We start from the raw sequence: 22,391 nt of genomic DNA on the forward strand, positions 1-22,391 counted from the left end.
AGAAGAGAGCAGGCATAGCACAGAGAGAGAGAGGGGGGAGAGAAGAGAGGGGAGAGAGAAGAGAGCAGGCATAGCACAGAGAGAGAGAGGGGGGAGAGAGAGAGAGAAGAGGGGAGGGAGAGAGAGAAGAGAGGGGGGAGGGAGAGAGAGAAGAGAGGGGGGAGAGAGAGAGAGAAGAGAGGGGAGAGAGAGAGAGAGAAGAGGGGAGAGAGAAGAGAGGGGTGAGAGAAGAGAGGGGAGAGGGAGAAGAGAGCAGGCATAGCACAGAGAGAGAGAGGGGAGAGAGAAGAGGGGAGGGAGAGAGAAGAGAGAGAAGAGAGGGGAGAGAGAGAGAGAGAGAGAGAGAGGAGGGAGAGAGGGAGATAGCATGCGTATCACAGAGGGAAAGAGAGCAGTCAAACTGCATGGTGAATGGGCAAGGAAAGAGAGAGGGAGGGACTGAAGCGTTTATCAAAAGGCAGGGAGGATTAAATATGAGAGAGAGAGCGAGAGAGAGAGAGAGCTGCATTGTGTGGAGCCTTGGGAAAAGACCAGAAGCTCCTATAGTCCCTCCACTCAACACAGAGCAGCCACACAGAGAGAGTCACAACCCTCCCTCACACTTCTCTCTCTCTCCGGATACCATAGGAACCCGTCTTACAGCTGATTTCCCACTGGAAACTACAGCCAACCGGAGCAGAGGAAAATCCTGGATACTACAGCCAACCGGAGCAGAGGAAAACACTAGATACTAGATACCCTAACTTTTATTTTATTTGGAATCCGGTGTGTTCCATGAAGCCCTGATGATGAACTTGATTGTAAATAAGGTGCATCGCATCGCAGCCACCGAGAACACAGCTTGTCTTTGACTAAGACCCCTGTGTGTGATCAGAGAAGACGACGTGAAGGGGAAAGATTCTGGAGGTTTTGGTCGGAGCAGTACACATCTTCTTTTTCTATACAATACTCCTGGGGAGAGCACTCATCATCCGCCAGTTGAAGGGAGAGGGGGAGATTGTATCGACCGAGAGAGAGAGAGAGAGAGAGAGAACTGGCTGTATGATTGCGTTAAGCGAGCTAGACAGAATGTTGACTTATTTCAAACCCCTCCCTTGCTCACTCGCTGCTCGCACTGTCTGTCGCAGACAGCTTGTTTAGTGACCTATAACTCTTATGGCTGGACGAAAAGGACATTTACATTACAACTGTGAGAAAAAGGTGTTTTGGTCCGTCACAAGAGGCAGTGGGACTACGGATTCCCCACAAAACGGGGTTTTGTTTTTCTGGGTAGGCTAAGATTAACAGTATCGGACAATTGGTGATTCTTTAAAGCACCTCCTTTAGCTCACAAGGACCGGAGACAGCAAGAGAAAAGTACACCAGTCCATCAAGAGAAAAGTACACCGGTCCATCAAGAGAAAAGTACACCGGTCCATCTCTGTGGACAAAACGGACAATAAAGCCACTCTTGTTCTAAACATGGTTTGTTCTTCTTCAGGACATGACAGAGAGAAAAGCTCCAACAGGACTCAGCTTCTCCACGTGTTATAATTAAACCTCCGGACCAGCGCCCAGTTTTATAATGGGCTACTCTGATGAGTCCTGCCGCAGCAACAGTTCCCAGGACTAACCCATGTGATAAGACATTTTAATGGACTTTCAAGGAGGTGAGGAGCGTAATCACTAAAAGCTGTGATGCAGAAATAGAGCAAATCCCAGAGTGAAATGTGCTTTTTCTTTTTGTCAGGGATTCTTGTATTCCCTTCGTCTCTCAGTCACATGAAATGAACTTTTCTTGGGTTTCCCCAACCTGGGCAGGGACAGTGACTTTTACAGCTATTGAACTAGCTAAACTGCCTTCCATTTGCTAATTATTCTCTCCTCCCGTCTTGTCTACTGCCCTGCAGTGGAGGGGCAGGCCGCTATGGCAGCTTTCACTCTCTCTGCTGCTACGTTACAGCTGTAGCTCGTATATCCCCCAAACCGCCACCACTCCAAGATCCCGTTGAGACCGAGAGTACACCAACCTCCAACTCCGCTCCTGTTGAGAGACAGAGAGGGAGACAAAGAGAGAAAGACTGTGCACCTACCAAACTTTTATTGAGGAAGAAAGACTGTGGATCAACCAAAACAAAGAGACTGTGCACCAACCAGGAGCCTCACGGACAGACATAAAAATTCCTGGTGTCACTCTCTCGTCCCCTTGTCGTGTCCCGTCAGCACAATGCTCAGGTCTCAGGCTGTAACTACCCCTCTGGTGCTGAACTCTCTCCTCCTAGTGCTCCTGATGCAGCAAGCCGGGGTCAGGGCTGAGACAGGGGTCGCGGCTGAGCCCGGGGTAGGGGCAAGTGAGTCTGGGGTCGGGGCCAGTAGATGTCCCAAGGGCTGCCTGTGTTGCTCCGACATCCTCAGCTGCGTCGACAAGGGTCTGAAGGCACTGCCCTCCGAGCTGCCCGTGTACACCACCACCCTGGACCTCAATCACAACCGCCTGAAGGAGCTGAAGAAGGGGAGCTTTACTGCGCTGCCCCGTCTGGAGTCTCTCCGCCTGGCTCACAACTCTCTGAAATGGCTCGAGCCCGGAACCTTCTGGAACAGCAGCGCGCTACGACAATTGGACCTGTCGTCCAATCAGCTGGAAAAGGTAGAGGTGCACTACTTCCTGGAGCTGACAGGATTGGAGGAGCTGCTGCTCTTCAACAACCGCATCGTCCGCGTGGAGAGCAAGGCCCTGGAGGCGCTCGGTAACCTACGCAAGGTCTACATCAGCCACAACCGCCTCACGGACTTCCCCTTCTCCATCCAGGAGGACAGCCACCCCTTCCTATCCACCATGGACCTGTCCTCCAACAGCATGTCCAAACTCCCCCTGGTGGACATCGAGACCCTGCCGGCGGCCTTGCAGAGCGGACTCTTCCTCCACAACAACACCCTGATCTGCGAATGCGAAATGTACAATATGTTCCGGCGCTGGGAGCAGAAGGGGTTCCCCTCGGTCAGTGACTTCCGGGAGGAGCACACCTGCCTGGTGTATGGGGAACACAAGGCCTCCGTTAAATTTTTCCACCACAGACGATTCTTTGAAGTGAACTTGAAGTGCAGCACGGCAGTGGCTGGAGCTCTATGGGAGCCTGAGGGAAGCCTGCTGGTGTATGAAGGAGCCGCCGTGGTTCTGGACTGTCACACCATGCTCGAAGGACAGCACCTAACCTACTTGTGGGTTTCGCCTCACCACGGGGCAGGTGCCCCGCCGGAGAACAACGGCACTCTCCGCATGCACGCCAACGGCAGTCTGGAGATTGTGTCGGCGCAGGTCGAGGACTCCGGCGTGTACTGGTGCAAGGTTTTCGACGGGACTAAGAGGAACGAGTCATGGGAAGTGAACGTGACGGTGTTGATGCGACACGACGAAACTGAGCCCTTCAACACGGGGTTTACGACCCTCATAGGGTGCGTGACGACCCTCGTTCTGGTCCTCATGTACCTTTACCTGACCCCCTGCCACTGCTGGTGCCACAAGCAGCCCCCTCTGCCGGGTACCCCCAGCCCGGCCAATGACCAGTGCAGTGCCCAGTCCTCAATCCTGACCCCCACCCCGCCCGCCACCACAGAGGGTCCAGGCCGTAAGGTCAGTAACAACAAGCATGTGGTGTTTCTGGAACCCATCAAAGAAGTGCAGAACGGCCGGCTAAGGGCGGCTACAGGTGCGCTGTCCCCAGTCTCGGTTTCAGGCCACTCCATCACCTCAGTCTTCTCAGACTCACCCATCGTGCCATAGCACCAGGCAGACAAGCCATCTCCTACTGTACCTTCCCTCTACCCAACACCTGCCTCCTCTGTCCCACCCCACCCCACTAGCAGAGAGAGTGGGTTGGGTTACCCACCAGGCAGGGCAGAGAGTTAGACACTGCCTGTCAAGAGTAGGATAGATAGATGGCATTGCCACCCAGGGGTGAGGCAGAAGACACCACGAGAGGGAGATTGAGAGACAGAAATAGAGAGAGGAAGAGATAGGCAGGGAGATGGAGAGGAACAGATAGGCAGGGAGATGGAGAGCAAGACAGCGAAAGAGCAGAGAAATTAACATCCAGCACAAACTCATCTGGCCCAGGCTAGGTTTGACTGGATTGCCTTTCTGAGGAGTGGAACTGCAAGGATCCTGCATGTTGAGTAAGAAACAGTGCTTCTGGACTAGGGCTGCAACATTCTTTTAACTTTCTCAAAACATTCCCCCGATTTCCCAGAAATCCTGGTTACGAGGAAATAAGCAGAAATCCGTGAATTCTTGAAACCAGGAGTTCCGGAAAACCAGGGAACTTTGAGAAAGTTAACAGAGTTTTGCAACACAATACCGGGTGTCTATCTAGAACTATATCAAAACAAAGCAGGATAGAGCTGTCCCTGTTAGCACGGCTTCAAACCTTTAATAAAACCAGAGCTAGTGTATGAATGCCTTGTCTAAGAAAATTTGAACAAAAATCAGCCATAAGTGTACAGCTTGAAACCTTTTTATAGCAAGTAGCCTAAAGATAGCAAGTTAGATGACTAGCAGAAGCATATTTACAAAGTATACCTTTAAGCAGAATGAATGTGACCTTTAGTAGAATAGAGAAACAACAATGTTAAGGCTTTTAACTTTTTTGTTTTATATATATATGAAACTAGCAGTAGAGAAATGTGATTTGAAACCCCACTGTAAAGTCCTGGTGGATTCCTACCTTGGCTTAGCTGTCGGATAACAAACAAAGAAAGGAAGAAACAGGAACACAGTGTGTGTGCAGAACAGTTCAGCAGAAAGAGACAGTTTTTGTTTCGTGGCAAAATAGATGCATCCATTTATTTCTTAGTTATTAAGAGACTGGGCCGTGGTTTCACTGTGAGGACAGAGGGGGCTGTTTCTGCTCTTAACACCTTTCTTACGGATGCTTTTTCATCCGCTACTGACACCGACGGATACAGAATATTGAGCGACAAAGTGACAAGAGAGCTGATGTTACCTGTTATGGTACGTTTGTTCCTGGATTGACAGGAGGACACTCCAACAGCTCGCTGTTTTCCTAATGGAATTATGTTCCTCTTCAGTCAACACGTACCCCCACCCTCCTCCTCCCTCCCCCACGTACCCCAACCTTACCCTTCCCACGTACCCCACCCTCCTCCTCCCCCAACCCTCACCAGGTACCCTAGCCGCCTCCTCCACCTCACCACGTACCCCACCCTACACCCTCCTCCTCCCTCCCCCACGTACCCCAACCTTACCCTTCCCACGTACCCCACCCTCCTCCTCCCCCAACCCTCACCAGGTACCCTAGCCTCCTCCTCCACCACGTACCCCACCCTACACCCTCACCACGTACCCCACCCCACTCCTCCCCCCAACCCTCACCACGTACCCCCCCTCCTCCCCCAACCCTTACCACGTACCCCACCCTCCTCCCTCACCACGTACCCCACCCTCCTCCCCCCAACCCTCACCACGTATCATACCCTCTTCCCTCACCACGTACCCCGCCCTCCTCCTCCCTCACCACGTACCCCAACCTCCTCCCCCAACCCTCACCACGTATCATACCCTCTTCCCTCACCACGTACCCCGCCCTCCTCCTCCCTCACCACGTACACCACCCTCCTCCTCCTCCCTCACCACGTACCCCACCCTCCTCCTCTTCCCTCACCACGTACCCCACCCTCCTCCACCCTCACCACGTACCCCACCCTCCTCCTCCCTCACCACGTACCCCACTCTCCTCCTCCCTCACCACGTACCCCACCCTCCTCCTCCCTCACCACGTACCCCACCCTCCTCCTCCCTCACCACGTACCCCACCCTCCTCCTCCCTCACCACGTACCCCACCCTCCTCCTCCCTCAACACGTACCCCACCCTCCTCCTCCCTCACCACGTACCCCACCCTCCTCCCTCACCACGTACCCCACCCTCCTCCCTCACCACGTACCCCACCCTCCTCCCCCCAACCCTCACCACGTACCCCACCCTCCTGCCCCCAACCCTCACCACGTATCCTACCCTCTTCCCTCACCACGTACCCCACCCTCCTCCTCCCTCACCACGTACCCCACCCTCCTCCTCCTCCCTCACCACGTACCACACCACCCTCCTCCTCCCTCACCACGTACCCCACCCTCCTCCCTCACCACGTACCCCACCCTCCTCCCCCAACCCTCACCACGTACCCCACCCTCCTGCCCCCAACCCTCACCACGTATCCTACCCTCCTCCCTCACCACGTACCCCACCCTCCTCCACCCTCACCACCCTCCTTCACCCTCACCACGTACCCCACCCTCCTCCTCCTCCCTCACCACGTACCACACCCTCCTCCTCCCTCACCACGTACCCCACCCTCCTCCTCCCTCGCCACGTACCCCACCCTCCTCCTCCCTCGCCACGTAACACACCCTCCTCCTCCCTCGCCACGTACCCCACCCTCCTCCTCCCTCGCCACGTACCCCACCCTCCGCCCTCACCACGTACCCCACCCTCCTCCCTCGCCACATACCCCACCCTCCTCCCTCGCCACATACCCCACCCTCCTCCCTCGCCACATACCCCTCCCTCCCCCCTCACCACATACCCCTCCCTCCTCCCTCACCACATACCCCACCCTCCTCCCTCACCACATACCCCACCCTCCTCCCTCACCACATACCCCACCCTCCTCCCTCACCACATACCCCACCCTCCTCCTCCTCTTGCATCCTTTCTTTCTTCAACCTGTTAATAAATCATGCTTCTTGGACCGCAGAGGTGAATGTATTCTGGCTTGTTATTGCCATGTGTGTATGTGGCTTAGGAGAAGTGTGTGTGTGTGTGTTGTGTTTATACACGTGTGTGTGTGAGAGAGATATAATATTCTAGCGAGGAAGGAAACAGAGAGAGACAGGTCAGCAATATCAGTCGGCTGTTATTGAAATGAGATACAGGCCGTATGATTTCCTAAAACCTTTCTACTGCTGATAACATATCAGGTGTCATACCTCAGTAACCATTCTACATGCTGATAACATATCAGGTGTCATACCTCAGTAACCATTCTACATGCTGATAACATATCAGGTGTCATACCTCAGTAACCATTCCACATGCTGATAACATATCAGGCGTCATACCTCAGTAACCATTCTACATGCTGATAACATATCAGGTGTCATACCTCAGTAACCATTCTACTGCTGATAACATATCAGGTGTCATACCTCAGTAACCATTCTACATGCTGATAACATATCAGGTGTCATACCTCAGTAACCATTCCACTGCTGATAACATATCAGGTGTCATACCTCAGTAACCATTCTACTGCTGATAACATATCAGGTGTCATACCTCAGTAACCATTCCACATGCTGATAACATATCAGGTGTCATACCTCAGTAACCATTCCACATGCTGATAACATATCAGGTGTCATACCTCAATAACCATTCTACATACTGATAACATATCAGGTGTCATACCTCAGTAACCATTCTACTGCTGATAACATATCAGGTGTCATACCTCAGTAACCATTCCACTGCTGATAACATATCAGGTGTCATACCTCAGAAACCATTATACATGCTGATAACATATCAGGTGTCATACCTCAGTAACCATTCAACTGCTGATAACATATCAGGTGTCATACCTCAGTAACCATTCAACTGCTGATAACATATCAGGTGTCATACCTCAGTAACCATTCCACTGCTGATAACATATCAGGTGTCATACCTCAGTAACCATTCAACTGCTGATAACATATCAGGTGTCATACCTCAGTAACCATTCTACATGCTGATAACATATCAGGTGTCATACCTCAGTAACCATTCTACATGCTGATAACATATCAGGTGTCATACCTCAGTAACCATTCCACTGCTGATAACATATCAGGTGTCATACCTCAGTAACCATTCTACTGCTGATAACATATCAGGTGTCATACCTCAGTAACCATTCTACATGCTGATAACATATCAGGTGTCATACCTCAGTAACCATTCAACTGCTGATAACATATCAGGTGTCATACCTCAGTAACCATTCTACTGCTAATAACATATCAGGTGTCATACCTCAGTAACCATTCTACATGCTGATAACATATCAGGTGTCATACCTCAGTAACCATTCTACATGCTAATAACATATCAGGTGTCATACCAAGGGTCGGAAACTTTCCGGTAATTTTCCATGGGAAGTTAAGCCTGGGAATTTTGCTTAAATTCATCAAAAACGTTATACAGTGCATCTTTTTGTTGGATACACAAGGCAATTATAGGTATTGTGGCATATTTTGGCTAAACTAATCCTCAATTCAATCGCATTGCAACCCTCTGCATGCACTGTGCATTCTTCCATCACATGTACAGCTGATTCTCAAGATCTTGCACACTAATGAGATGCTATTGAGCCCACACTACTACACTGTCTGAGCCAAGGACTACATGCTTTCTGGTAAGTTTTGATTACAATACTGGGTGGGGTGAATATATTTTATATGACATACATGATGTATTGTTAACTAGTCAATAGAAACCTACAGTAAGGTGTGTTTAAATCATTTCTAACTTGTTAACCATTTCTGATAGTTAGTTTTTCTAGAATGTGGGTTTTAGCTTGCTTGAGCCTGCAACTGAAGAGTGTTAATTCACCTGTTTCCGTACGTTTCATTAAAAAAATGTATCTTACAAAGGAGTTGTTTAATTTAACTGCTTAACTATGCATCTGTACATGGAATTGTATTTGTTGATTTTTGCAATGCAGGCTGTATTGCAATAATCTCTGATGGGTGGACGAATGTTCTTGGGCATGGAATAATTAACTACATCTCCACCCCTTCAACCAGTATTCTACAAGAGCACAGACACAAGGGACAACAGACACACCGGTCTCGACATTGCAGATGAGCTGAAGGCAGTCATCAATGACCTTGGACCACAGAAGGGATTTGCACTGGTGACAGACAATGCTGCGAACATGAAGGCTGCTTGGTCTAAAGTGGAGTCCTACCCTCACATCACACCCATTGCCTGTGCTGCTTATGCATTAAATCTGCTCCTCAAGGACATCGTGGCACTGAAAACATTGGATACACTCTACAAGAGAGCCAAGGAAATGGTTAGGTATGTGAAGGGTCATCAAGTAAGTTATAGCAGCAATCTACCTCACCAAGCAAAGTGAGAAGAATAAGAGCACCACATTGAAGCTGCCCAGCAACACCCGTTGGGGTGGTGTTGTCATCATGTTTAACAGTCTCCTGGAGGGGAAGTAGTCTCTCCAAGAAATGGCCATATCACAGTCTGCCAATATGGAGAGCCCCATCACGAGGATCCTCCTGGATTCCCCTTGCTTGTGTATTTTGAGAGTGGTAAGCAGCCTGAAACCTATAGCAGTAGCCATTGCACGGATTGAAGGAGACAATGCCATCCTGTCTGATGTTCCGACTCTGTTTTCAGATGTAAGAGAATAAATCCATACTGCCCTGCCACTTCACTGTTGCTCCAAGCAGAGGAAACTGCAGTTCTGAAATACATCAAAAAGAGTGAAGACTTCTGCCTGAAGCCCAAACACGCCAAAACATACATGTTGGACCCCAAGTATGCTGGCAAGAGCATCCTGTCTGGTGCAGAGATCAACAAGGCCAATTGTGTCATCACTACCGTGTCTCGCCACCTTGGCCTGGATGAGGGCAGGGTTCTTGGGAATCTGGCGAAGTACACTTCCAAGGAAGGGATTTGGGATGGAGTTTCTAGACTATAATTTTACAGATGTATGTTGAAAATGTTTTCTGGGAGATGCGATGGATCATTGGGGATCATTCAATATTCCCTTTGTTGTTCAGTGAAATCATCCCATGTGAAGAATTAACTCAATTAAAGTTAAATTCATAACTCAATTGTTTATTTTTTTTTCTATTGGAAGAAGTTAATCGTTTGCAATTATATCTACTTATGATAAGGTAAAATTATTATGTTTCCAAATTATATGGTAAATATCGCCAACGCAAAAAAACATCTACATTAAAATGGTATTAACATTATTTTGCATATATTTCTGTTAATTCTTATATATTGCCACATAAAATGTCACAGAAAATAAACTCCAGCTACCCAAGCCATAGCCTGTTCGCACTGCAGCAACAGGCTCCAGAAGAGCTTCAATTCCCCAGCCATAAGACTGCTAAATAGCTACCAAAATGGCTACACGGACCATCTGCATTGACCCTTCTAATGTTTGCACTGTACCTATTCACATTGCACACATTCATATACACTAACATACAATCATCGTATAAGCTGCTGCTACTCTGTTTGTCATATATCCTGATGCCTCGTCACCTGAGTTATATATAACCCTACCACTCCAGTATCCCTGCACATCGGAAATATGGTACTGGCACTGACCCTGGGACTGACCCAGCAGCATTACCACACTGCATCCCACTCATGGCTTACCTCTGAAGCTAAGTAGGGTTGGTCCTGGTTGGTCCCTGGATGGGAGACCAGATGCTGCAGGAAGTGGTGTTGGAGGGCCAGTAGGAGGCACTCTTTTCCTCTGGTCTTAAATAAAATATCCCAATACCCCAGGGCAGGGAATAGGGACATTGCCCTGTTTAGGGTGCGGTCTTTCAGATGGGATGTTAAACGTCAGGGTGCCCTGACTCTCTGTGGCAGTGCCACATGTAACAGCAGGTGTTTGTAGAGCAGAGCACCTATTTAAAGTAGAGACCGAGGCTGGGGTAGAGACTGAGGTAGAGACTGGGGTAGAGACTGGGGCTAGGGTAGAGACTGGGGTAGAGACTGGGGCTAGGGTAGAGACTGGGGCTAAGGTAGAGCCCGGGATAGGGACTGGGGCTAGGGTAGAGACCGGGGCTAGGGTAGAGACTGGGGTAGAGACCGGGGCTAGGTTAGAGACCGGGGTAGTGACCGGGGCTAGGGTAGAGACTGGGGTAGTGACCGGGGCTAGGGTAGAGACTGGGGCTAGGGTAGAGACTGGGGTAGAGACCGGGGCTAGGGTAGAGACTGGGGTAGTGACTGGGGCTAGGGTAGAGACTGGGGTAGAGACCGGGGCTAGGGTAGAGACCGGGGCTAGGGTAGAGACCGGGGCTAGGGTAGAGACTGGGGTAGTGACCGGGGCTAGGATAGAGACCGGGGCTAGGGTAGTGACTGGGGTAGACCGGGGCTAGGGTAGCGACTGGGGTAGAGACCGGGGCTAGGGTAGTGACCAGGGCTAGGGTAGAGACCGGGGCAGAGACCGGGGTTAGGGTAGAGACTGGGGTAGAGACTGGGGTTAGGGTAGAGACCGGGGCTAGGGTAGTGACCGGGGCTAGGGTAGAGACTGGGGTAGAGACTGTGGCTAGGGTAGAGACTGAGGCTAGGGTAGAGACTGGGGAAGAGACTGGGGAAGAGACCGGGGCTAGGGTAGAGACCGAGGCAGAGACCGGGGCTAGGGTAGAGACCGGGGTAGAGACCGGGGCTAGGGTAGAGACCGGGGCTAGGGTAGAGACTGGGGTAGAGACCGGGGCTAGGGTAGTGACTGGGGTAGAGACCGGGGCTAGGGTAGTGACTGGGGTAGAGACCGGGGCTAGGGTAGTGACTGGGGTAGAGACCGGGGCTAGGGTAGTGACCGGGGCTAGGGTAGAGACTGGGGCTAGGGTAGAGACTGGGGTAGAGACCGGGGCTAGGGTAGTGACCGGGGCTAGGGTAGTGACCGAGACTGGGGTAGAGACTGTGGCTAGGGTAGAGACTGAGGCTAGGGTAGAGACTGGGGAAGAGACTGGGGCAGAGACTGGGGCAGAGACTGGGGCAGAGACTGGGGCAGAGACTGGGGCAGAGACTTGGGCAGAGACCGGGGCTAGGGTAGAGACCGGGGCTAGGGTAGTGACCGGGGCTAGGGTAGTGACTGGGGTAGAGACTGGGGCTAGGGTAGTGACTGGGGTAGAGACTGGGGCTAGGGTAGTGACTGGGGTAGAGACTGGGGCAGAGACTGGGGCTAGGGTAGAGACCGGGACTAGGGTAGAGACTGGGGTAGAGACTGGGGCATATTTATGAATGTATTATTTTTCAACCAGGTCAATATACGGTAACAGGATGACAGCTGGAGACAAACAGAGAGAGACAGTGCTAGCATAGGGATGAGGTCTGTGCTAATTAAAAGTGGTGTCACATTCTGGATATATATATATGGGTGGTGATGGTAGTGGTAGGGTGGATATATATATGGGTGGTGAGGGCAGTGGTAGGGTGGATATATATATATAGGTGGTGTTGGCAGTGGTAGGGTGGATATATATATATGGGTGGTGTTGGCAGTGCTACGGTGGATATATATATGGGTGGTGTTGGTAGTGGTAGGGTGGATATATATTTATATATGGGTGGTGTTGGCAGTGCTAGGGTGTGTATATATATGGGTGGTGTTGGCAGTGCTAGGGTGGATATATATGGGTGGTGTTGGCAGTGCTAGGGTGGATATATGTATGGGTGGTGTTGGCAGTGCTAGGGTGGATATATATATATATGGGTGGTGTTGGTAGTGCTAGGGTAGATATATATATATGGGTGGTGTTGGCAGTGCTAGGGTGGATATATATATATATGGGTGGTGTTGGCAGTGCTAGGGTGGATATATATATGGGTGGTGTTGGCAGTGCTAGGGTGGATATATATATGGGTGGTGTTGGCAGTGCTAGGGTGGATATATATGGGTGGTGTTGGCAGTGCTAGGGTGGATATATATATATGGGTGGTGTTGGTAGTGCTAGGGTGGATATATATATATATATGGGTGGTGTTGGCAGTGCTAGGGATTTGGCAAGAAGGAAGAAAGTCCTAATTAACTGTCTCTGGTTCTTCGCAATATTAATATTACATATGGACCTAGTACTCTCCCGTTGTCATCATCCTGGTAGCTGAGGTTATTATGTTTCATACAGGATGAGAGTGTCTGGATGAGAGCAGATACTCTATTAAACTGGAAGAAAATATAAAGGGGTGGGAATATATTTTAACCTTAAAAGGGAAATATTAGGAAAGGAGAAACTATAAGAAGAATGGCATTACAGAACCAACATGAGACATCTGTCTCCTCTAAACATTCACATTACTGAGTCTTTACTGTTGGTCTGTCTGCTAGACACATTCACATTACTGAGTCTTTACTGTTGGTCTGTCTGCTAGACACATTCACATTACTGAGTCTTTACTGTTGGTCTGTCTGCTAGAAACATTCACATTACTGAGTCTTTACTGTTGGTCTGTCTGCTAGACACATTCACATTACTGAGTCTTTACTGTTGGTCTGTCTGCTAGACACATTCACATTACTGAGTCTTTACTGTTGGTCTGTCTGCTAGACACATTCACATTACTGAGTCTTTACTGTTGGTCTGTCTGCTAGAAACATTCACATTACTGAGTCTTTACTGTTGGTCTGTCTGCTAAACACATTCACATTACTGAGTCTTTACTGTTGGTCCGTCTGCTCTAAAACAAACACAGAGCTAAAACAACATGGTCCACTGAAAAGATAAGGCACGATCAGATTTATCAAAAGGTAATTTCAAATACACTTTGTCAATAAACCCAGTGAGAATGTTTGATGCTTTGTGTCTGGGCTACTCAAACACAGGAGGTAAAACACAACACAAGAACACGTTCCACTAAAACGTAGCCCAGATTGCTTGACCCATAAAAGAGAGACACACGAACGAGAAACACATTTGATCAACGAGACATAGTTTGAAAAGACACTTTCTGCCAATGAAAGCTTTAGTGTGCGTCTGGCTGTTCAAACACAAGAGGTAAACAGAAACACAAAACTCCACTAAAAAGATGATAGCTCTGCCTATAAAAGAAATGGCATGATCAAGACCATTTACAGGACACGGGTAAGTTAAAAACAAACTCTCTTACGGACAGTAAAGCCAGTGATGCTGTAATATGGGTCTTCCTGGCCTACTCGAAGCAGACGGAACAGAAACACACACTAAAAAGCTGTTTGTTGTAGGCTACCTCAAAATAAAATAACAGGCACGATCACGATCGGAGAAAAGTCATTGGAAAGACAATGTGTTCTGGCCAATAAACCCAGTGAGATGGTTCCACGGCTGTCTAAAGAGTCTCGGCAGTACTTTAATTTGAACCACAGATAGTGTGAGGAGAGAATCGTCTGGCTATTGCACTTCTGAACTGGGATGCGTGGAAGATTCTCCTCTCGTCCAATCAGGTTTGTAGCCAAGTCCCCTACTCTCGGTTTCTCAGCGCAGCCGTTCATACTCTCCCCTCAGCTCCACTTACTTCGCCTCCTCTCCAGGTAATAAAAAACCATCACTTTTGTGATGAGGTTGAGAGATACCGTCTACGGTCATAAATAGCGAGTAAGACGAGTATTTGTTGGACAAGCTCTGTGTTATTGCCTCTTATGGATGATAGATACTGTACTGGTTTCATATTGAACACTACAGCTCTGATATTTTCTTCTCCATAAAGATGAACGTTTCAGTTATTTTTTCCAAGAATACGAAATCCAACTAGTGTGTAATAGTGTGTGACGTGCCTGGGTCGAACGGTAAATGGATGGCTGTGTTAGAGACGGATGCTGACTGTCTGTTATTAACAGGCTGGCTGCTTGTGCGTGATTGGTTTTTAGGAAGGAAATACGCCGGCAAGCATTACAGTGATTGGAGGAAATTAAGAAATTGCACAACCGATGAACTGAACTCATCTACAGTGCATTTGGAAAGTATTCAGACCCCTTGACTTTTCCACATTGTTACCTTACAGCTTTATTCTAAAATTGATTGTTTTTTAAATGTCACTCAATCTATAAACAATAACTCATAATGACAAAGCAAAAATTGGTTATACATTTTTTCTAATTTATTACAAATAAAAAAACGTAAGTATGACATTTACATAAATATTCAGACCCTTCACTCAGTACTTTGTTGAATAACCTTTGGCAGTGATTACAGCCTAGAGTCTTCTTGGATATGACGCTACAAGCTTGTATTTGGGGAGTTTCTCCCATTCTTCTCTGCAGATCCTCTCAAGCTCTGTCAAGTTGGATGGGGAGCGTCGCTGCACAGCTGTTTTCAGGTCTCTCCAGAGATGTTCGATCGGGTTCAAGTCCGGGCTGTGGCTGGGGCCACTCAAAGACATTCAGCGACTTGTCCCGAAGCCACTCCTGCGTTGTCTTGACTGTGTGCTTAGGGTCGTTGTCCTGTTGAACCTTCGCCCTAGTCTGAGGTTCTGAGTGCTCTGGAGCAGGTTTTCATAAAGGATCTCTGTACTTTTCTCCGTTCATCTTTCCCTCCATCCTGACTAGTCTCCCAGTCCCTGCTGCTGAAAAACATCCCCACAGCATGACGCTGCCACCACCACGCTTCCTTCAGATGTGACGCTTGGCATTCAAGCCAAAGTTCTTTAAGTGCCTTTTGGCAAAAACTCCAAGCAGGCTGTCATTTGCCTTTTACTGAGGAGTGGCTTCCGTCTGGCCATAAAGGCCTGATTGGTAAAGTACTGCAGAGATGGTTGCTCTTCTTGAAGGTTCTCCCATTTTAACAGAGGAACTCTATAGAGCTGTCAGAATGACCATCGGATTCTTGGTCACCTCTCTGACCAAGGCCCTTCTCCCCCAATTTCTCAGTTTGGCCAGGCAGCCAGCTCTAGAAAGAGTCTTGGTGGTTCCAAACTTCTTCCATTGAATCATGATGGAGACCACTGTGTTCTTGGGGACCTTCAATGCAGCAGAATTTGTTGGTACCCTTCACCAGATCTGTGCCTCGACACAATCTTGTCTCGGAGCTCAACGGACAATTCCTTCGACCTCATGGCTTGGTTTTTGCTCTGACATGCACTGTCAACTGTGGGACCTTTATATAGACAGGTGTGGGACCTTTATATAGACAGGTGTGGGACCTTTATATAGACAGGTGTGGGACCTTTATATAGACAGGTGTGGGACCTTTATATAGACAGGTGTGTGCCTTTCCAAATCATGTCTCATCAATTGAATTTACTACAGGTTTTCAATCAAGTTGTAGAAACATCAAGGATGATCAATGGAAACAGGATGCACCGGAGCGAAAATTGTCAGTCTCATAGTAAATGGTCTGAATACTTATGTAAATAAAGGTATCTCAGTTTTTTATTTTTTATACATTTGCAAAAATGTCTAAAAACCTGTTTTCACTTTGTCATTATGGGGTATAGTGTGCAGATGGATGAGGGAAATTAATTAAAAATGCATCGAGTTTGTCTGGTAGAGAGGCATTGTTGGATAGATCACGGCTCGGTCTACCTTTGCAATCCGTAATGGACTGTACCCCCTGTAACATGCATCGAGTGTTGGAGCCAGTGTAATAGGATTCCACCTTAATTGTCCGTTTGTCTGTTTGATGGCTCTGCAGAGGTCGTAGCAAGACTTCTTGTACGTGTTCTCATCTATAGCCTTGGCTGCGATAGCCCTGTGTTCGGTAGCCCTGTCCTTTAGTTTAGCCCTCTGTGTTAATCCAGGGCTTTTGACTGGGGAAGCAGTGAACCTTCAATGTGGGGACAACAGCAGTGAACCTTCACTGTGGGGACAACAGCAGTGAACCTTCACTGTGGGGACAACAGCAGTGAACCTTCACTGTGGGGACAACAGCAGTGAACCTTCACTGTGGGGACAACAGCAGTGAACCTTCACTGTGGGGACAACAGCAGTGAACCTTCACTGTGGGGACAACAGCAGTGAACCTTCACTGTGGGGACAACAGCAGTGAACCTTCACTGTGGGGACAACAGCAGTGAACCTTCACTGGGGGGACAACAGCAGTGAACCTTCACTGGGGGGACAACAGCAGTGAACCTTCACTGGGGGGACAACAGCAGTGAACCTTCACTGGGGGGACAACAGCAGTGAACCGTCACTGGGGGGACAACAGCAGTGAACCGTCACTGGGGGGACAACAGCAGTGAACCTTCACTGTGGGGACAACAGCAGTGAACCTTCACTGTGGGGACAACAGCAGTGAACCTTCACTGTGGGGACAACAGCAGTGAACCTTCACTGTGGGGACATCACGCTGGCGACGCATTTCCTGATGAAGCCTGAGACGGAGGTGGGTTAGTTCGTCGATGCTATCGGTGGAGTTCTGATAGCATCAATGATTCCAGTCAGTGCTAGCAGAGCAGTGCTGTAACATAGCCTCTGACTCAGAGGACCACTTCTCTACGGAGCGCTTCCCTGGTACTTCCTGTTTGCGCTTATAGCAGGACATGATCTGATTTGCCGAAGATGGGGGGGCGGGGGGCCTTGTATGCTTGCTTGTGGGTTGACTAACAGTGGTCTAGGACTTTAAATCGCCCCTAGTATGCATCCAAAGTTGGGCATCAAGTGTCTTAGTGAAGTGGAATTAAAACTATAGAAGACAAGCAGGCTCCGGGTGCATTAAAACTATAGAAGACAAGCAGCCTCCGGGTGAATTAAAACTATAGAAGACAAGCAGCCTCCGGGTGAATTAAAACTATAGAAGACAAGCAGCCTCCGGGTGAATTAAAACTATAGAAGACAAGCAGCCTCCGGGTGCATTAAAACTATAGAAGACAAGCAGCCTCCGGGTGAATTAAAACTATAGAAGACAAGCAGCCTCCGGGTGAATTAAAACTATAGAAGACAAGCAGCCTCCGGGTGCATTAAAACTATAGAAGACAAGCAGCCTCCGGGTGCATTAAAACTATAGAAGACAAGCAGCCTCCGGGTGAATTAAAACTATAGAAGACAAGCAGCCTCCGGGTGCATTAAAACTATAGAAGACAAGCAGCCTCCGGGTGCATTAAAACTATAGAAGACAAGCAGCCTCCGGGTGAATTAAAACTATAGAAGACAAGCAGCCTCCGGGTGAATTAAAACTATAGAAGACAAGCAGCCTCCCGGTGAATTAAAACTATAGAAGACAAGCAACCTCCGGGTGCATGGTTCCCTGATTGCTTATAGCCTTGTACAGTTTGTTAAGTGCCAACTTCTTGTTGTTGTTGTCGTCCTGAGGTGGAATATATAAGGCAGTTACGATTACAGATTAAATCTCTATCGGGAGGACAAATGGTCAGCATTTGACAGGTATCAGGTATTCCATGATGGCTGAAGCATAGGTCAAGACATGCACTGCACATCAATCTGTTGATGAATCTGATGTCCTGACCGTTCGGTGAATGTAAAATCCATCGAGTTGGTAGCCACAGGGGGTAATGTTGTCCGAAAGTCTCGTTTAAAAAAATTACAAATTAAAAACTGAGAATATTGCAGTTACAAGAGTCCCGTTGAACGCAAATTCGCGATCGGAGGTCATCAATCTTATTATCAAATGATTCGGTACATTGGCCAATGGAATGGAGTGGTAGCCGATTTTCCCTTCGCCTTAATCTCAACAGGACGCCTTAATCTCAACAGGACGCCTTAATCTCAACAGGACGCCTTAATCTCAACAGGACGCCTTAATCTCAACAGGACGCCTTAATCTCAACAGGACGCCTTAATCTCAACAGGACGCCTTAATCTCAACAGGACGCCTTAATCTCAACAGGACGCCTTAATCTCAACAGGACGCCTTAATCTCAACAGGACGCCTTAATCTCAACAGGACGCCTTAATCTCAACAGGACGCCTTAATCTCAACAGGACGCCTTAATCTCAACAGGACGCCTTAATCTCAACAGGACGCCTTAATCTCTTGCCTTTTTTAACCTACGTTTCCTCTTGGGTGGTTTGGATTGGCGGTACATGATAGAGACCAGGGAGGATGAGTTGAAGTTTAAATTGAGGTCAGCAACGGCCGTTCTGATGTTCAAAAGTTTTTGTCGATCATAAGAAATGATAGCTGATAGATTTCTTGAATTTTTTATTTTTTTTAGACAATCACAAAATTGGGTTGGAGCTCTCAAGACAGCATACAGTAAAAACCACCAGACTGGGCTACATCCATTTCCACTGGACAGACAGAAAGCCTGCTCCAACCAGAGCTCTCCATCTCCAACTCTATCACCTGAAGCTAGTTCCCTCCTCCTACTCGGTCACTCTCCACCCACCCAGCCACTACCCACGCAGCTAACCGATACCCTCCACCCACCCAGCCACTACCCACGCAGCTAACCAATACCCTCCACCCACCCAGCCACTACCCACGCAGCTAACCAATACCCTCCACCCACCCAGCCACTACCCTCCTGCAGTCTGGACTCCATCTATTACCTCTGGGCAAATAAGACAAAGAAAAGCACGGAGGATAAATCACCTTCTCTCTCTCTCTCTCTCTCTCTGCCAGGCTACCGTATTAATTTCCTCAATCCTTCAGTTCTGTGCATGTTATTCAGAGCCATACATCTTAGCGCGCGCGTGCGTGTGTGTGTGTGTGTATGGATAATTTATCTGAGAGCAAAAGTGTTTAGAGCTATAATGATTTAGAGAGCAGTTACATATCAGGAATATTTACATCAGAACATTAAACATAACGTCAGTCTGAAAACACACACTACCCCTGCAGCTGACAGACACACACACTAGGGGTATGAACATTTATACAAAATCGGAGTCCCTAAACAAACAAAAAAAAAAAAAAATCTAAATTCTAATCACAGTACAGTTTTCACAAAACATTCTGTTCCGTGTATCCTGACTAGACGGTTGGTTAAATGCCTGGGGAGAGTTCTGTTCCGTGTATCCTGACTAGACGGTTGGTTAAATGCCTGGGGAGAGTTCTGTTCTGTGTATCTTGACTAGACGGTTGGTTATAAATGCCTGGGGAGAGTTCTGTTCCGTGTATCCTGACTAGACGGTTGGTTAAATGCCTGGGGAGAGTTCTGTTCCGTGTATCCTGACTAGACGGTTGGTTAAATGCCTGGGGAGAGTTCTGTTCTGTGTATCTTGACTAGACGGTTGGTTATAAATGCCTGGGGAGAGTTCTGTTCTGTGTATCCTGACTAGACGGTTGGTTAAATGCCTGGGGAGAGTTCTGTTCCGTGTATCCTGACTAGACGGTTGGTTATAAATGCCTGGGGAGAGTTCTGTTCTGTGTATCCTGACTAGACGGTTGGTTATAAATGCCTGGGGAGAGTTCTGCTCCGTGTATCCTGACTAGACGGTTGGTTAAATGCCTGGGGAGAGTTCTGTTCCGTGTATCCTGACTAGACGGTTGGTTAAATGCCTGGGGAGAGTTCTGTTCCGTGTATCCTGACTAGACGGTTGGTTATAAATGCCTGGGGAGAGTTCTGTTCTGTGTATCCTGACTAGACGGTTGGTTATAAATGCCTGGGGAGAGTTCTGTTCCGTGTATCCTAACTAGACGGTTGGTTAAATGCCTGGGGAGAGTTCTGTTCCGTGTATCCTGACTAGACGGTTGGTTATAAATGCCTGGGGAGAGTTCTGTTCCGTGTATCCTGACTAGACGGTTGGTTATAAATGCCTGGGGAGAGTTCTGTTCCGTGTATCCTGACTAGACGGTTGGTTATAAATGCCTGGGGAGAGTTCTGTTCCTTGTATCCTAACTAGACGGTTGGTTATAAATGCCTGGGGAGAGTTCTGTTCCGTGTATCCTGACTAGACGGTTGGTTATAAAGGTCTGGGGAGAGTTCTGTTCCGTGTATCCTGACTAGACGGTTGGTTAAATGACTGGGGAGAGTTCTGTTCCGTGTATCCTGACAAGACGGTTGGTTAAATGCCTGGGGAGAGTTCTGTTCCGTGTATCCTGACTAGACGGTTGGTTATAAATGCCTGGGGAGAGTTCTGTTCCGTGTATCCTGACTAGACGGTTGGTTATAAATGCCTGGGGAGAGTTCTGTTCCGTGTATCCTGACTAGACGGTTGGTTATAAATGCCTGGGGAGAGTTCTGTTCCTTGTATCCTAACTAGACGGTTGGTTATAAATGCCTGGGGAGAGTTCTGTTCCGTGTATCCTGACTAGACGGTTGGTTATAAAGGTCTGGGGAGAGTTCTGTTCCGTGTATCCTGACTAGACGGTTGGTTAAATGACTGGGGAGAGTTCTGTTCCGTGTATCCTGACAAGACGGTTGGTTAAATGCCTGGGGAGAGTTCTGTTCCGTGTATCCTAACTAGACGGTTGGTTATAAATGCCTGGTAAGAGTTCTGTTCCGTGTAATCTGACTAGACGGTTGGTTATAAATGCCTGGGGAGAGTTCTGTTCTGTGTATCCTAACTAGACGGTTGGTTATAAATGCCTGGGGAGAGTTCTGTTCCGTGTCTCCTGACTAGACGGTTGGTTAAATGCCTGGGGAGAGTTCTGTTCCGTGTATCCTAATCTAGACGGTTGGTTAAATGCCTGGGGAGAGTTCTGTTCCGTGTATCCTGACTAGACGGTTGGTTATAAATGCCTGGGGAGAGTTCTGTTCCGTGTATCCTGACTAGACGGTTGGTTATAAATGCCTGGGGAGAGTTCTGTTCCGTGTATCCTGACTAGACGGTTGGTTAAATTCCTGGGAAGAGTTCTGTTCCGTGTATCCTACCCAGACGGTTGGTTAAATGCCTGGGGAGAGTTCTGTTCCGTGTATCCTGACTTGACGGTTGGTTAAATGCCTGGGGAGAGTTCTGTTCTGTGTGTCCTGACTAGACGGTTGGTTATAAAGGTCTGGGGAGAGTTCTGTTCCGTGTATCCTGACTAGACGGTTGGTTAAATGCCTGGGGAGAGTTCTGTTCCGTGTATCCTAATCTAGACGGTTGGTTAAATGCCTGGGGAGAGTTCTGTTCCGTGTATCCTAATCTAGACGGTTGGTTATAAATGCCTGGGGAGAGTTCTGTTCCGTGTATCCTAATCTAGACGGTTGGTTAAATGCCTGGGGAGAGTTACTACTACTTCTGGTGAAGACATATTGAAGTCATCCTCATTGGTCAGGATGTGTTGTACCTGTCATCCTCATTACCAAGAGGTCTGCCTGCCGCCTTCTCTCTCTCCCTCGCCCACCTGCACTTTCTCTTCACCAATGATGCAAGTGTGTGATCATTCTTCGGTCTGTTGCATGTAGAATATGTTAGCATGTTCATTGATGCTTTACTGAAATGGCAAGATACAGCAATCCACTGTGATATTACAGCGTTTGATTACCGATCGATCGGCCTCGTGCACGGCTCTAATTCTGTCTGTGTCCCAATACTGTTCGATGTCCCTCCCCCTCGTTTTCCAGTGTCCCTCGGTGGGCGAGTGGCACTGTTAAAACGGAGCAACTAGTGGTAGGGAGAGCTAAATAACCCGAGGGAATGGGATATCACTCACACACATCAGAAGCCACCAACAGAAATCACTGTATTGACGATGAGCCATGTGTTTTCAATGCCTGTACTGAAGCATTTATCATCATTCTAATGCCACAAATGAAAACAGCAAAACAACAATGTGTCCATCCTCTGG

General features: G+C 48.3%; 2 protein-coding genes across 6 annotated transcripts in view; one reads left to right on the forward strand and one right to left on the reverse strand.

The window, feature by feature from the left end:
• rnf123 (ring finger protein 123) overlaps positions 1-22,391 on the reverse strand; it is a 259,771-nt gene that overhangs the window by 65,467 nt on the left and 171,913 nt on the right. The gene's annotated exons all lie outside the window — the stretch shown is intronic.
• amigo3 (adhesion molecule with Ig like domain 3) lies at positions 482-5,131 on the forward strand. Its single transcript, XM_021610778.3, has one exon. It carries the CDS (start codon positions 2,207-2,209, stop codon positions 3,758-3,760), a length of 1,554 nt encoding a protein of 517 aa, XP_021466453.3. The 5' UTR covers positions 482-2,206; the 3' UTR covers positions 3,761-5,131.

This window comes from Oncorhynchus mykiss, chromosome 7 (genome assembly GCF_057628025.1).
Source record: "Oncorhynchus mykiss isolate SJ-2025 chromosome 7, ASM5762802v1, whole genome shotgun sequence".
Lineage (NCBI taxonomy): Eukaryota > Metazoa > Chordata > Actinopteri > Salmoniformes > Salmonidae > Oncorhynchus > Oncorhynchus mykiss.